Source organism: Amblyraja radiata, chromosome 8 (assembly GCF_010909765.2).
Source record: "Amblyraja radiata isolate CabotCenter1 chromosome 8, sAmbRad1.1.pri, whole genome shotgun sequence".
In the NCBI taxonomy this organism is placed as follows: Eukaryota; Metazoa; Chordata; class Chondrichthyes; order Rajiformes; family Rajidae; genus Amblyraja; species Amblyraja radiata.
In genome coordinates, this window is record NC_045963.1 from 11000108 (window position 1) to 11016756 (window position 16649).

Sequence of the window (16649 nt, forward strand, 5' to 3'; positions counted from 1 at the left end):
TGTTTGTTATTTATTCAATGTTATGACTGCAGGCTAAACCATTTTGTTGCACTGAAAAGTGCAATGACAATAAATTGAATCAAATCAAATGAATCAAATCAAAATAATAGCAAAATTGTAGTGAAATCTTCACTTCAGAAAATATATGAAGAGAACAAAACAACAATGGAGGAAGCAAATGGATAAGTAATCATGTAATCATGAATTGTTATTGATACAGCAATGAACAATAACAAGTTCTTCATGTTTGAAAAGTGACCAGGGTTTTGTATAATTTTTGGAAAAAGGTTAATTTCAGTAAACTAGGTGAAGTAAAAGGAATATGGAGTGTGTGTCAGCTGTGACAAATGGGCTAGAATCCATATGAAGATTAACTAATACATCTGGCGACTCGCCTCCAGATGCCCCTCAGTCTTTTTACCATCTATAAGGTAGAAGTCAGGAGCAATATGGAGAATGTAGGTACAACAAAACGTATGATGCTTGCTGCATCCAAGTTAAATAATTACTTCAAAATAATTATAGTTTGGAGATTCTCAACTTTATTAGAAAGCTGCCACCTAACATATGGGATAGCAATAGGCATAATTTATCACCTGGTTTTGACCTTCGTTAAATGTAATTTGTTTATACTTGGGTTTCAAAGATTACCATAACAATTTCATTAAATGCTTGCAGTAGTTTCAAACACTATGAATTCGCGTAAGGTCATAAGTGATAGGAGCAGAATTAGGCCATTCAGCCCATCACGTCTACTCCGACATTCAATCATGGCTCATCTATCTCTCCCTCTTAACCCTGGTGTTGGTTGTTAGGTAACAGACAAGAATCCTCCAATTTCCCATCCATGGAATGAAAAGTTTTCATCATCATAGAGTCATGAAGTCACCCAGTGCAGAAACAGATCCTTCAGCCCATCCAGAGGGTGTGATTATCAAGCAGCTGTCTACATTAAACCTACCCTGACCTAGCGATGCGAGAGAAAACTGAAACACCTTTAGGAAACCTCAGCAGTCACATGAAGGATGTGCAAACTCCACTTGGGATCAGAAATGAATCATGAGTTGCTGTTTTGCTAGTTGTGCCACAGTGCTATGACCAATATCTGATAGGTTTCTTAGCATTACAGTGTGAGGTTTCTTAGGAAACACATTGTTGATGTATTGAACAGTTGCCAACATTGGGTACTCTTTATCTGGATGGATAAGGCCTGTATATTTCTGAATATTACCTTGTATATTTCTTTCAAATTTTGCCATTCATGCCTTGTACATTACAACGTTTGTATTGTTTTATTTTTGTTTTTAATTTGTTGAAGGCTTCAGTGCAGTTGGCAGTTAAACCAAGTCTTGCACGGATACCAGCACATTGTGAAACAGGTAATGTTCAAAATAATAGGTTTGGTAGTAAATAAAAATTTAAGGGTTGCTATAAAATTAAATAAAAGTCTGTTCAATTATAATTTACCTAACTAAATCAGGAGGGGGAATAAAGTCACCACATTAATCATATTATGAAGACTGGCAGTAATATACATTTTAATGGACATAAGCATTCATGGTACAAAGGCAGATGGAGTTGGAGTATTTCTGTACCTGCGCTTACCTTTGTCTTTTGGGCTTTCATCCATGCTGCTTAGGAAAATTCAGATTTAGAGAATAGCGTAGGGATTAAAAGAGGGTAAAAGCATAGAGTCATAGAGTTGTTCAACAAGAAATAAGCCCTTTGACCACTGTGTCCATGCTGGCACTTTTGCCCATCTTTACTAATCCCATTTGTCTGCATTACATGCATATCCTTCTCTGCCTCACCTAATCAAGTGCCTGAATGTCTCTTAAATGTAGTGATTGTAAGTGATTCCACCATCTCTGGTAGCAAGTTCCATATATCAACCAGCCTCTGTGTGGAACAACTTTGCCCTGCAAATATCTATTCAAACTACTTCCTTGCACTTTAAACCCTTGTTATTGTTGAAATACCTGCAATGAAAGAAAGATCCTAGCTATCACCCTGTGTATGTATCTTACAATATATCTAACACTATCAGGTGTCTGCTTGGCCTTCTTCGCTCCAGGGATAACAAACCCAACCTGCCCATGCTCTATGCTGCAATTGAAATCCTCGAATCCAGGCAGCATAGTGGTGAATCTTTGAATTCTCTCCAGCCCAACCATTTTTTTTCCTCCGAAGATAGACACAAAATGTTGGAGTAACCCAGCGAGTCAGGTATCTTCTCTGGAGAAAAGAAACAGGTGATGTTTCGGGTCAAGACCCTTCTTCGGGCTGAGAGTCAGGGGAGCGGGAAACATAAAAACATAGAAAATAGGTGCAGGAGTAGGCCATTCGGCCCTTCGAACCTGCACCGCCATTCAATATGATCATGGCTGATCATCCAACTCGGTATCCTGTACCTGCCTTCTCTCCATACCCCCTGATCCCTTTAGCCACAAGGGCCACATCTAACTCCCTCTTAAATATAGCCAATGAACTGGCCTCAACTACCTTCTGTGGCAGAGAATTCCAGAGATTCACCTGTGTGAAAAATGTTTTTCTCATCTCGGTCCTAAAAGATTTCCCCTTTATCCTTAAACTGTGACCCCTTGTTCTGGACTTCCCCAACATCGGGAACAATTTTCCTGCATCTAGCCTGTCCAACCCCTTAAGAATTTTGTAAGTTAAACTGGAGGCATGAAAAGGTACAGACAAAATCAGAGCCGGCACCGCTGACCCTGGAAAGGTGGAACACACAATATTGGTTGTGGAAGAGATGATAACGATGGCATACGAACAACTAGCAGGGTGACTTGAGTGGGGGAGGGATGGGGAGAGAGGGATTGCAAGGGTTACTTGAAATTAGAGAAATCAATATTCATACCGCTGGGTGTAAGCTGCCGAAGCAAAATATGAGGTGTTGTTCCTCCAATTTGCATGTTGCCTCACTCTGACAGTGGAGGAGGCCCTGGACAGAAAGGTCATTGTGGGAATGGGAAGGAGAGTTAAATTATTTAACAACTGGGAAATCACGTAGCAGTTCAGTGAAACGATCGACCAGTCTTGCTGGTCTATAGGAGTCAACACTGAAAACGGCATACAGTTGATGAGGTTGGAGGAGGTGTAAATGAACCTCTGCCTCACCTGAAAGGTCTGTCAGGATCCCTGGATGGTGTCAAGGGAGGAGGCATAGGGTGCTATGGTATACCGAGGAGACACGTGTGAGAGCCTCATCTTGTTTCCCTAAAGTATAAGGACATCTCAGAGGATTTGAGGTTAGGAGCAAGGAGATCTTACTGCAGTTGCACAGGGCCCCGGTGAGCGCACCTGGAGTATTGTGTGCACTTTTGGTCTCCTAACTTGAGGAAGGACATTCTTGCTATTGAGGGAGTGCAGCGTAGGTTCACCAGGTTAATTCCCGGGATTGGCGGGACTGACATATGATGAAAGAATTGGTTGACTGGGCTTGTATTCGCTAGAATTTAGAAGGATGAGAGGGTATCTTATGGAAACATATAAATTTCTTAGAGGATTAGACAGGGTAGATGAAGGAAAAATGTTCCCGATGTTGGGGGAGACTAGAACCAGGGGTCACAGTTTAAGAATAAGGGGTAGGCCATTTAGGGCTGAATTGAAAAACGTTTTCCCCCGGAGAGTTGTGAATCTGTGGAATTCTCTGCCACAGAAGGCAATGGAGGCCAATTCACTGGATATATTCAAGAGAGAGTTAGATTTAGCACTTAGGCCTAAGGGAATCAAGGGATATGGGGAAAAAGCTGGAACGGGGTACGGATTTTGGATGATCAGCCATGATCATGGCCTACTGCACCTATTTTCTATGTTTCTATGTCCTGGTATGGATGCATTTTGGAAAATTAAATAGACGGAGGAATTGGAGTGGGAGATAGAGCCATATCTTGCATGGGCAGCTTACAACCCAGCAATATGAATATTGATTTTCCAGTAAGCCTCGCTCTCTCTCCCTCCCCCTCTCCCCCCCCCCCCCCTCTCCCTCTCTCTCCCCCTCCCTCTCTCCCCATCCCTCCCCCCAACCTAGTGACCTGCTTGTTTCACAATTCATATCCTGTCATTATCATCTCTTCCACAGCTAACAATGTGGACACCACCTTTCCTGCTTTATCGGTGCCAGCTTTGATTTGTTCTGTACCATTTCATACCTCTAGTTTCCCTTTCCCCTGACTCTCAGTCTGAAGAAGGGTCTCGACCTGAAACATCACCTATTCCTTCTCTCCAGAGATGCTGCCTATCCCGCTGAATTACTCCAACATTTTGTGTCTATCTTCGGTATAAATCAGCATCTCTAGTTCCTTCCTACATATTTTTCCTACTGTATTCTGTGTGGTCTAGCCAGTGTTTTGGGAAGTTTCAATATAACATGCCAATGTTTATATTCAGTGCACAAACCTCTGAGGGCAAGATTGCCATAAGCCTTATTCTCCACCCCCATATACCTGCGTTGTTGCTTTCTGAAACTGGACCAAACACTAAGGTCCCTTTGTTAAAGGACAAAGGACATTTATTGTCACACACACCAATTGGTGCAGTGAAATTTGAGTAAAGGGCCTGTCCCACCAGCATGCAATTGCATGCGTCTTGCGCGACCAAACGGAAGCGGAGTTCGCGGTAAATACGCGCAAAGTTCGCGCGTGACGTAATTTACGTTAAACTCACCAATCATCTGGGCAGGAAGCGGCCCGACTGAATTTGGACGTCGCACGGCGTCGGGTGGTGACGTCATCGCACAATGCCACGCGCTAGGTGTACGCCATCAAGACGCTGCATACGACGTCAAGATGCTGCGTACGCCCTCAATGCGTCTGCGGGCCGACAGGCCGTTGGCGCGCGGAATTTTCGAACAGTGCAAGATTTTTGGAGCCCCGCGCGATGTCGGGACCAGCCCCGCACAACTCCATACGCATCCGCCGATCGAAGTCGGACCGGCCCCGCGCGGCCGTACGCCTCAAGCGACCACGTTTGGTCGCGCTAGACGCATGCAATCGCATGCTGGTGGGACAGGCCCTTTATCATGCAGCACACAAATAAGATAAAAACAACACTTTAGAATTTAACATAAAAAACATCCCCCCACAGCGGAATCAGCGTTTCCCACTGAGGGAAGGCACCAAAGTTCAGTCCTCTTCCTCTGTTTACCCATGGTCGGGACCTATTGAGGCCTCCTCAGTCGCTGCTACGGCGCAGAATGTTTCAGGCCCTCGAACGGAGGAGAACACTCTCAGCAGCCCGGAGCCTCCAAATCGGCCGCTTCCTACTGGAGATTGCGGCTCCCGAAGTCCACAGGCCGAGCTGGGCGGAGATTCAACGCTGGCGACATCGACGAGAGATCCCAGGGCACCGCGATGTTAAAGTCAGCGCCACCGGCGGCTGGAAGCTCCACAGACCACAGCTTCACGGTGTTAAAGTCGGCAGTCCCAGCACACTGGAGCTCCAACAAGGTGATTCCCGGTAAGGCATCACTCGCTGCGCGAAGGAATCCAATGCTGTGCCGCTGCTGAAGCTCTGGCCGGTCTCTGGCAGGAAGGGCCGCGCCAATCCGGATGGTGGGCCACGAGGAGGGGGCGAAGATGCGGCACAGAGGATAGACACATCCTCGATCGGGAAGTGATGAAGAAAAACGGTTTCCCCCTCCCCACCCCCTCCCCCCACATAATAAAAAGACTAAAGATATCCAAAAACAAACTTTAAAACAGACTAAAAATAACAAAATGGATGAGAGGACAGACGGACAGCTGCAGGCGATGCAGCCACACTCGATGGCACCACCACTCGAGTTCATCAACATTACTGAGCTCCTTCTCATTTATGGTATATGTCCTACCTCTATTTAAGTATCCAAAATGCATCACCTCACACTTGTTGGGATTACACTTCATTTGAAAATGCTCTGTCCAACTTTCCATCTAATCCTGTGGTCTTAGTCAACCTTCCCCACTGTCCGCAACACCGTATGTTTTCAAGTCATCCGCAGACTTGCCAATCATACCGCCTACATTCAAATCCTAGTCGCTAATATATATCACAAACACCAAAAAATGTCCCAGCATCAATTTCTATTGTTCAACACTATTCACAGACTTCCAATAGGAAAAGCTACCTTCCACCACTACCCTCTAACTCTTGGCACGCCAGTTTGGATCCAATTAACTCGTTTGCCATAGATCCCATGCGCCCAAGCCTTCTGGACCAGCCTACCACGTGGGGCCTTGTCAAATGTTTTATTGAGGTTCAGATAGATAAGAAAAATTACTCTGCTTTTATCAACCTTCGTTATCTTTGCATACAACTCAGTTAGATTAGCGAAGCTGATTTTCCGTTGCATAGTGCTATGCTATCTCTGATCATCTGCTTCTTTTTTAAATGTACCTAATTCCCATCCCTCAAAGTTTTCTCCAGTAATTTCAATACTGCTGACCAGGGCCTGCATTTACCTGGCTTGCTCATGCTGCCCAGAAATTCACCCTGATTCCATTGACTTTATTGGGACTAAATTTCAGAACCAGAGCACGTTTTGTGGCCTCCACAAAGTTATGGGTGTAGCATAATAAATCAACAACAGATTTAAAACCTAATGTAAAATAAATAGACAGTAGTAGTCGAAAATGTCCCTTGTGCCTGTTCCATCACTCAATAAAATCATGGCTGATCATGTGTATGTCCATTTTCCTTTTTATTCCACATATCCTTGGATTTTTGGAGACCAAAGGATTCAGTTGAACTTAACCTTGATGCCTAAGCATCCTTGGCTTTCTGAGGTTAAGAATTCCAAAGACTCAACCCTCTGTGAGAAAGAGAATTCTCCTTATCGCAATCCTTAATGGCAACCTCGTCCCTTTTGAGTATTACACCCTATTTCTACACTTCGCAACTAATACAGCTTCTTGTTACAATCCTTGTCATTTCTTCTTTGAACTTTGCATGTGAACGTGAACTCCAGTCATTCTCAACTCCATTGTGTACAAGTTAATTGCATTCAAATTATCCGAATAAGGCAACCTCATCTTCCCAGAAATCGAGCTTGTAAACCCATGTTATCCTAACTCCAAGGCATATATATAGTTTAGGTTCAGAGATAATTTCACATTGCTTTAAATGAGATCTCATGAGTACGCTGCACATTCCTAGCAAGATTTCCTTAGTATTATATTCTAAGCTCTTTCCAATACAGACCAATATACCATTTACTGCTTTAATTGCTTCAGTACTTGCATTATTTATTTTCTGCAGGTCATGAATCAGTAAAACAAGATGCAACAGAACATGAACATTTGCTAGTCATTCACTATTTAGCAAGTGTTCTGCCAGTTCAGCCGTCCACATGCAGATTGGGTAATTTTGAGAGAACAGCTATTGAGGGCATTGGTTCTGTGCCAAAATTGATCCCATAATCTACTCAATGCTTAACCCCTAGTGCAACTTTGCCACAGCGAAGGGAAATCATTTAATCAATTTCCTTTATTTCTCCCACTAGAGACTGCAACAATCCACTGATCTGGTCAACTTTATGTTGGAGTTTAAAACTGTTTTGGTAAGTAAAGCTACAGTTGGGACTTAAGGCTAGATCGCAATGAAACCATATATTGGTACATTCAATGAAGTGTACACATAGTACAGAAATGCCTCCAGTTTATAGCAAAAGTTAAGCTTACTGTGTTTAAGCCAGTAAGTTATTCTTTAAGTACACATAATAAATAACTGTTTTATTTAACATTTTGTTCAATTTCACTTTCCAACCTAGGATAGGTTTTCTTTAGGTTAAGTTCAAATTTCAACGACCAATACTATTCCGAAGGCACAATCAAGTGGTCATAATGATGGTTAAGGTTTAAATGTTAAATCTCAGTTAGATATAGCAAGCCAGTGTGATTGTACACAACTTGAGAAAGCAGTCAGTGAGGAGGTAGATTATTTCTCAAGAATAATTTGGAGGAAGTTTTGGAAAAGTTACAGATGCTGGAAATCCAAAGTAAAAAACTGAAAATCCAGGAAGCATTCATCATTTGTGAAATGAGAAGCAATAAATATTTCAGGTCATAGACCCTTTATTAGGTCTTTGACCTGAACCAATAACTCAGTTTCCCTTTTCACATATACTGCCTGACCTTCTGAATGTTTACAGAATTTTCTATTTTTAAGTTAGTAACTTATTATTTTCCATTATTTTCAGAAGAAATCTTGCACATAGAAACATAGAAAATAGGTGCAGGAGGAGGCCATTCGGCCCTTCGAGCCAGTACCCTCTTATTCATTGTGATCATGGCTGATCGTCCCCTATCAATAACCCGTGCCTGCCTTCTCCCCATATCCCTTGACTCCACTAGCCCCTAGAGCTCTATCTAACTCTCTCTTGAATCCATCCAGTGATTTGGCCTCCACTGCCCTCTGTGGCAGGGAATTCCATAAATTCACAACTCTGGGTGAAAAAGTTTTTTCTCACCTCAGTCTTAAATGACCTCCCCTTTATTCTAAGACTGTGGCCCCTGGTTCTGGACTCGCCCAACATTGGGAACATTTTTCCTGCATCTAGCTTGTCCAGTCCTTTTATAATTTTATATGTTTCTATAAGATCATATAGCTTGAGACATAATTAACTTAGTTTCCTTGGAAAGGAGTTTTTGCAGGTGCATGCATACATTTGACAGCGGGAAATGTCAAAATATTATTGTAAAATTATTTTCCTGTTTTAACTTAAAACAAATGGGTTTATCACAATAAATTTCATCACAATAAATGTACTTTTTTTATAACTGAAATACTAGTTTTAACAGATGTAAAACCACATTTATATCAGAACATCTTTCTTACAGATACTAAAAGTGAAACTTGTTTTTATTTCTGTGCATTAAATATAAATTGATAAGCCTTATAAAAGTTAGTACATAATACTTATAGTCTGAAGAAGGGTCTCGACCCGAGACGTCACCCATTCCTTTTCTCCAGAGATGCTGCCTGTCCATCTGTGTTACTCTAGCATTTTGTGTCTACCTTAGTACTTGTAGTCTTTGAGGATCTTAAGTGAGCAGGGAAGGGCTGTTGAATAACATATATCATGTGCACTAATAATTTGTATGATATTCACATCTTGGAAAAGTCCATTGATTGAAGGAGCTCACACCTTCTCTGGCTCACAAATATGATGAACCAGAAATGCTCACATCTGCAGCTACATTTGGGAGAGAGAGGAATTGATGAATAACATCTTGGCAGTTAATCCTTAGCTGGACACGTGTAGCAAAATCCCCGGTGAAATGTAACTAATAAAATCAGCAAACTATTTAAATTCTTGAAGTTGTATCTGCCACGTGATATATGACATAAAATATTTATAGTTGTTGATCTGCTTTTGAAGTTTTTGCCAACGATACCTTAGGGGTGAGATGTTCCATGATTTGTATTGCACCTTTCATTTCTTCACTCTTTTTCCTCTGTAATACCTCGTCCAGAAGTCAGCCAAGATCACAGAAATGCTTTGGAACGTTGTAAACACCTTTTGGAATGGTCTTTAATCAGTAAATCTCATTTTATGTAAATGAGCTTTCTGTTTTCTCTGAACCTTGTATTAACTATTCAGGATTTTTTAAACAAAAGATGACCAGATGGAAAGGTTATCTTATCCATTCCCAGAGGCAAGAGGAATATTGATTGTGAAACTAACCTTGAAAGTACAGTTATCCCTTGTGTCTTTGTATATTACCCTTGCCCATAATTTTGAAACTTTATTTGGAAGTGTGAGCAATGCTACATGCAGAAGAAAGCAATTACCTTTAGTTCATGCAGTGGAAATAGTCTTTGAAGATTTTGCTTTGTGCAATTTTAATTTTCACAAAAAAAAATTTAACCTGTAAATAGCACACACGATAGAGCTGAAATTTTCAGAAATTTACTTTTAATTGTATGACTGACCTGGCCAATGAAATTCCTTGTATGTTGCAAAACATACTTGGCGAATAAAGTGTGATTCTGATTCTGAAATTAGACAGATCAAGGGTGATAAGAAGGAGGATTTAGTATGTTTTCCTCAAATACTATTGAAATTTAAATTGGAGGATCATACTAGCATTCCCTTGACACTCCCTTGAGACTAGTGATGCATTTCCAGGCTATCATGCAGGTACAGCAGGTAGTGAAGAAAGCAAATGGCATGTTGGCCTTCATAACAAGAGAAGTTGAGTATAGGAGCAAAGAGATCTTTCTGCAGTTGTACAGGGCACTAGTGCGACCACACCTGGAGTATTGTGTGCAGTTTTGGTCTCCAAATTTGTGGAAGGACATTCTCGCTATTGAGGGAGTGCAGCATAGGTTCACAAGGTTAATTCCTGAGATGGTGGGACTGTCATCTGTTGATAGAATGAAGTGGCCGGGATTGTATACTCTGGAATTTAGGATGAGAGGGATCTTATTGAAATATATAAGATTATTAAGGGTTGGAGGCAGGAAACATGTTCCCGATGTTCGGGGAGTCCAGAATCAGGGCCACAGTTTAAGAATAAGTGGTAAGCCATTTAGGACGGAGAAGAGGAAAAACTTTTTCACACAGGAAGTTGTGAGTCTGTGGAATTCTCTGCCTCAGAAGGCGGTGGAGGCCGGTTCTCTGGATGCTTTCAAGAGAGAGTTAGATGGAGCTCTTAAAGATAGCTGAGTCAGGGGATATGGGGAGCAGGCAGGAATGGGATACTGATTGTGGATGATCAGCCATGATCACATTGAATGGAGGTGCTGGCTTGAAGGGCCGAATGGCCTACTCCTGCATCTATTGCCTATTGTCTATATTATTTGTTTCCATGTTATAACCATGCACCCTCCCTAAATTTCCCTTGTCTGTGTAAACATCCCATTAGTCCATGCAGAGTTCCTCTAAATATATTAATTTGAATAAAAAGATGGGAGCATAGTTTTTAAGACATTTTTTTTGTCTTAAAATTATATGAAGATAAAGCAGTAAATAGTGAGAAAATGTTAAACTGCAGTTAAAAATGATTGTACAAAATGAAAACTCGTTAATTTTGCATCTCAATTTTTTTTATTCTCTTGCTATCAATAGAACTAAAGTCAGGAAAGACGCAGAAAAGACTGCCTTTATTGTCCATTTTAAAATTTGCACCCAAAGCCCTCCAAAGCGAGTGCAGCTAAGTAGTTTACTCCAGCAATTTGAATGTTGTGCCTCTGCTTGTAGTTGATCATGGAGACAGTATAATGCTTAGGCATATACACTTTATTTCTTCCAACGAGTGCTTTGTTACAAAGTCAATTTAAATTATTCCAGTATTTAATTGAATATTATCTCCTGACATAAAAAAAAATCTTGTGATGACATGTAATCTTAAAATATAAATTATTGAAGTGTAATATTTGGCACAATGCCAAATCACCTCATTTTCTAGATTGTTGGATAATGTAACAAAAGTATAAAAACTCTAAAGTTAAGATGCTATGCATCTCCACAGTTCCATTGGAATTGAGTCTTAAGTGATCAAAGCTTGCTTCAAAAATATATATTCTATTGTTGCAGTCTATGCTTTTATGTACTTTTGATTTTATCTTGAAAATACAATTGCGATAGGTGCAGCTGAGTTGATGGCAAGTACATGTCTCACTTAATTATCTTTGTTCAGCAAGTCTTCTGCAAGAGCATTCGTTTTTTTATAAAGACCTTGAAAATTAGGTAATACAGGTAGAAGATGATAAATGTTCAGAAGTAAAAAAGATTGTGGATTCTGAAAATCTGAAATTAAAACAAAGATGTTGGCAATACTAAGCAAGGCAAGCAGCATCTCTCGAGAATAACTCATTTGAAGTTTTTGGTTGATCTATGATCAGAGCTGAATTTAAAAAAAGACTGCTGGTCCAGGAAAATTGATTTTTTAAATTCTTAAACTTGAGATAATTTGCTTTCTATGTCTATCAGAACTGTGATAGACCATCCATCTATGATATTAGCCCAGATTTTCCCGGCATTAGGGTAGTCTGACCTGCCACGCATGTTCCACAGACCTGCATTTTACAACAGTTAATGTTTTTGAGTTCTTTGTTCTCTACAACTTTCTGCATTTAAAAGTTTTTGTTCACTTATTTTCATCTTTACCTCTCACAGCCCCAAGATTGCCAACTTGCACCTTGAGTCAGAGAGTTATATGGCATGGAAACAGTTCCTTCGGCTCAAATAGTCCATGCTGTCAAGCCTGAGGTTGCCCAAGTTTCCTGCATTTGGTCCCTATCCCTCTAAATCAGTACTGTCCATGTACTTGTCCAGATATCTTTTACACCCCCCTGTAATTGTACTCACTTCTACCACTTAATGGTATTTTATTTTGTTCCTGCTTCAAAACTCTTCATATCTTAAAGGGCCTGTCCCACCAGCATGCGACTGCATGCGGCTAGCGCGACCTAACGTGGTCACTTGAGCCGTACGGCCTCGCGAGGCCGGTCCCACTTCGATCACCGGAGCCGTATGGAGTTGTGCGGGGCTGGTCCTGACATCGCGCGAGGCTCCGAAAAACAGTCCAAAAATTCCGCGCGGCAACGGCCTGTCGGCCCGCAGCCGCATTGAGGCCGTACGCACCGCCTCAACGGGTGTACGCAGCATCTTGACGCCGTACACTGCGTCTTGATGGCATATGCCTAGCGCGTGGCGTTGCGCGATGACATCACCGCCCGGCGTGCCGTTGCGTGATGACGTAACCACCCGACGCCGTGCGACATCCAAATTCAGTCGGCCCGCCTCCTGCCCAGCTGATTGGTGAGTATGATGTCGGGACCAGCCCCGCACAACTCCAGACGGCTCCGCGGTTGGAAGTGGGACCGGCCCCACGAGGCCGTACGCCTCAAGCCGCCACGTTTGGTCGCGCTAGACGCATGCAATCGCATGCTGGTGGGACAGGCCCTTTACATTCAAGATACAACTGTTCTGGCCAGCCTTTCATCTTGTACCCACTTTACTTACACAGCTTAGGAATGTTTTACAAGTTCTTGATAACTCCATCTAATTACCACCCTGAGTTCACTGAGGCACATTCTGTGTTGAGTCATGCTTTGTGTTCTTTAACATGCTTCCTTGTTCTTAACAACTCCCTCTCGTCAGACGCAGATTACTGATGTCTGCAACCCCCTAGATTTCAGCGATTTGGATGTATTGTCCTGCATTAGCTAAACAATTCTCACTAGACCGCTTTGCTTTGTGTTTAAGACTCTGCAATGAAGGAATAAAAGGGATACTTTCCTTTTAGTGCTGGAGACCAAGGATGGGTATGGAGTGGACGTGAGTGTGAGACGGTGTCTGCAGATGGGGAAGGCGGTAGTATTTGTGAGGGGAACCTGGGTGATGGTAGGCATTGTGCATAAGTTCACAGTGATGTTACACATAGAAGAAGTGCAGAACCAAAGGGCAAGGAATTCCTGGTGCTGAAGAGTAAGGAGGTTGAGAGAAGGTTTGGGGATTGTGAGGAACACTGAAGGAGGTTGGAAGGTCAGAGAGATGGTGTTGATGACTGGCCATAGAAGCTAGGAGCTGCCAATGAGCAAGGCCATTTGTGCTTGAGCCCACCTGTTTGTCTATGCATCCACTGATCTGTGGGTGAGTGCTAATGTCCATGCAGTAGAGCCTGAACTCAGTAATTTTTCTTGGTGGATAAAGATTATGTCGGCTGCAGTCTTGATTACTTGCTAAGTAGTACGTCGTCCAACAGACAGATCAAAGATCTGAAGTCACTTGTCAGGATTCAATGTCAGATACAAGTTTAATTTGATCTCTAGTATTCTGCTTGGCCGGCCAGCTAGAAGTTATCTCTTAGCACAAATATTTCCAAGGTTCCTATATCATAACCTCTCTTTTTCATTGGAAAGTACCAACCAGACACAATCTTGTTAAACAAATGTTTCTTACTGATACCTCCATCCAAGACCAAGCATGATTTAAATCATTTGAAGTTATCATTTTGTTTTGAAATTTAGTACTTGTGCTGTTGACCTGACCTGAGAAATGAAGTTTATTATGCATAAAGATCGGCAATTTTCAGTGACAGTTGCAAAGCCTATAACAAAAATATTATTGTCTTAGCCACAATATCCAAGTCTTATTGCAGTGTGTTATACTGGCAGAATTGTGGTCTTCTACAGAAAGTTTTAAGTCTGTTAAATGTGTGGAATGATAACTTCTCTCTCTTTACAGGAGATTGCATTGAGAAACAAACATGACCTGCAAACTCCCCCACCTCCACAGTATTATGCACAGCTTATTAAAGAGATTGGAAATTTGGGTTGGGATAAGTAAGTCGTGATTTATTTTAATTCTCTTACCGATTATTTCGCACGAGCTTGTGTTTATAGAATTTAAAATATTGCTAGTTTGAAAATTGTATTCATCATTTAATATTTATTTTAAATATTTATTGAGGATAATGGGCACAACAGCAGGATTCATGCGTTTCTCATGTATGGTGCTGATTACCAGCTGGCCTGTGTCTTTCAAGATGATTCGTTTCCATCTTTTACAGAATGCATACTTTTGGCCTTTGCATGGCCCCTGGTGGTTCAGGAACTGTATTGCTAGAGGCTACATTTTAATTTTCCCTTTACTAACTTCCCCATGCCATTGCAGCCAAGGAGAGACCTAATCAAGATATTCGATGATAAAAATGTTCCCAATTGATAAATGCAGAGAAACTATTTATTTCTCGTTGAGGACTCCAGAATAAAAGAGCTTAATAAAACTCATCAGGTAATTTTGCTTGTAAAGCAGAATAGACTTTTGCAAAAGGAGGGTGGAAATATCAGTTGCTGCACAAATGATTTATGGATGTGGTGTTAGTTGAAGTTTTCAATATTGATTTTGATATATCTTTGTTGATTTAGATATTCTTTTATTCAAGGGAGATATGGAACAAAGATGGGTAAATAGAAACATTCTGGTTCCTAGCACTTTGTTTTAGCTGATATTATTCAGCTAAATGAACTGTTTTGCACTTTATGATCAATGTTCAGGTTTACATGCAGAATTTGAAAAGTTGTTTGCAAAATATTTGATCTGAGAAATCTGCTACCTCTTCAATACATTTGCTTTTTAGCAATTAAATTAATGTTGAACTTTAAATAGGTGTAGATTATTGGAAGTTGTAAGGTCTGGGGCAAATCCGGTTCATGTCTTGTTTCAGTTCTCCCAGAGAGCTGCACGTATAATGCCTTGTAACAAATTCCGTTACAGGGCATTATACTATCTCCTTTTGCCTTTTGATTCTGCAGTTGGGAGTTATCGATGCTCATTCCTCCTTCGATTGCTGTTCCTTGCAGGAAACAAACAATGGATGGTTGTAGGACTCTCTGCTTGGTGTTTATTATCTTGTATAAACAGTAGAAATTGTCCAAGCAGCATCATTTAATCAGATGAAATCAATGGGTATATCATCCAGATGTAAACAGCCAGCCACTTCAGTGGCAAACGGGCATATCATCCTTTACCACTGAAGTCGCTGGCTGTCTACATCTGGGACATGCATTTTTTTAAAGTGTCGATCCTGATGCACTCTTTTGATGGAGCACAGCGTCCAGCACTTTGGCATGATATAGGGGCTGGCTCATTGCCGACAGTCTGCTGCACTTGCAGAAAGGCTTTGGTAGCCAACAGGGTCTGTCCTGGACTCACCAGCTGAAAATCAGTCACTGTTGTCACAACAACTGAATATCCATCAATGTCTCTCAGATTTGTTAATTCATAATTAACTGTTAATTAATTTGTTAATTAATAATATTTAACTGTTCCTGGACAGTGATGTCAGTAATGTCCAGGAGCAGTTAAATATTATGAATCATATCTTTTATCAATATTTAAGACGTTAAAATCCCACACAAAAATAAGATTAATAAGTGAAAATGGGAATTGTTGCGTTTGTGCCAGGTCTCAGATTTCATATTTTCTTGCAAAATAAGAGACCATTTCAACCATGACTGACAATTCAATTTCCCCATTAATTTTATCTGTAACCTCTTCTTGCCATATTCCCATCAACTCCTCCCTGATTCTGCCACTTATCGATACAATGGGAACTGACAACTTAGAGTGGGTGATTTACTAGGCTGTGCAAGGAAACTGGAGCAAACAGACGAGCATTACACAGAGAGAATATGCAAACACTATTGGCTGCACCATGACATCCTAGATCAAACCTGCAAAATCCTCTATATTTGTAAGAAGGGTAAGCAAACCAAAGTCAGTACGCTCTCCTGAGCTATCATTAATCCAAGTTTTGCGGCTTTTGTTGCACTTAATTAGCTCCTCGAGCAGGCCTCATCATTCATATGATTAGCACCAGATATCCCAATGAGCATTCTGATCTGAGCTCTATCGTGGGAAGACTTTCCCAGGTGGACAGATGAAAAGATTCAAGAATGTAATCAAGGCTTTCTTACAGAAATGTAGCATCTCCATTGACTCTTGAAAATCTTTGAATGGAGGAGGACCATTTTTTTTAAATTGTCTAATAGCACTTTATTGTCAACAGTGAAATTTTATGTTGAATACAATTCAGTAAAATCATATTACAGACGCTCCCTGACTTAGTTTAGTTTAGTTTTAGAGATATAGCATGTAAAAAGGCCCTTCGGCCCACCGAGTCCATACCGAACAGTGTCCC

General features: G+C 41.1%; 1 protein-coding gene across 2 annotated transcripts in view; it reads left to right on the forward strand.

Annotated features, from left to right (window-relative positions):
• Window positions 1–16649, forward strand: part of fancl (FA complementation group L) — a 72041-nt gene that overhangs the window by 26096 nt on the left and 29296 nt on the right. For both annotated transcript variants that reach the window (XM_033025173.1, XM_033025172.1), the window contains exons 4-6: window positions 1319–1379; window positions 7499–7555; window positions 14192–14289. In XM_033025173.1, coding sequence (XP_032881064.1) covers window positions 1319–1379; window positions 7499–7555; window positions 14192–14289 — 216 coding nt within the window. The remainder of the gene's footprint in view (window positions 1–1318; window positions 1380–7498; window positions 7556–14191; window positions 14290–16649) is intronic.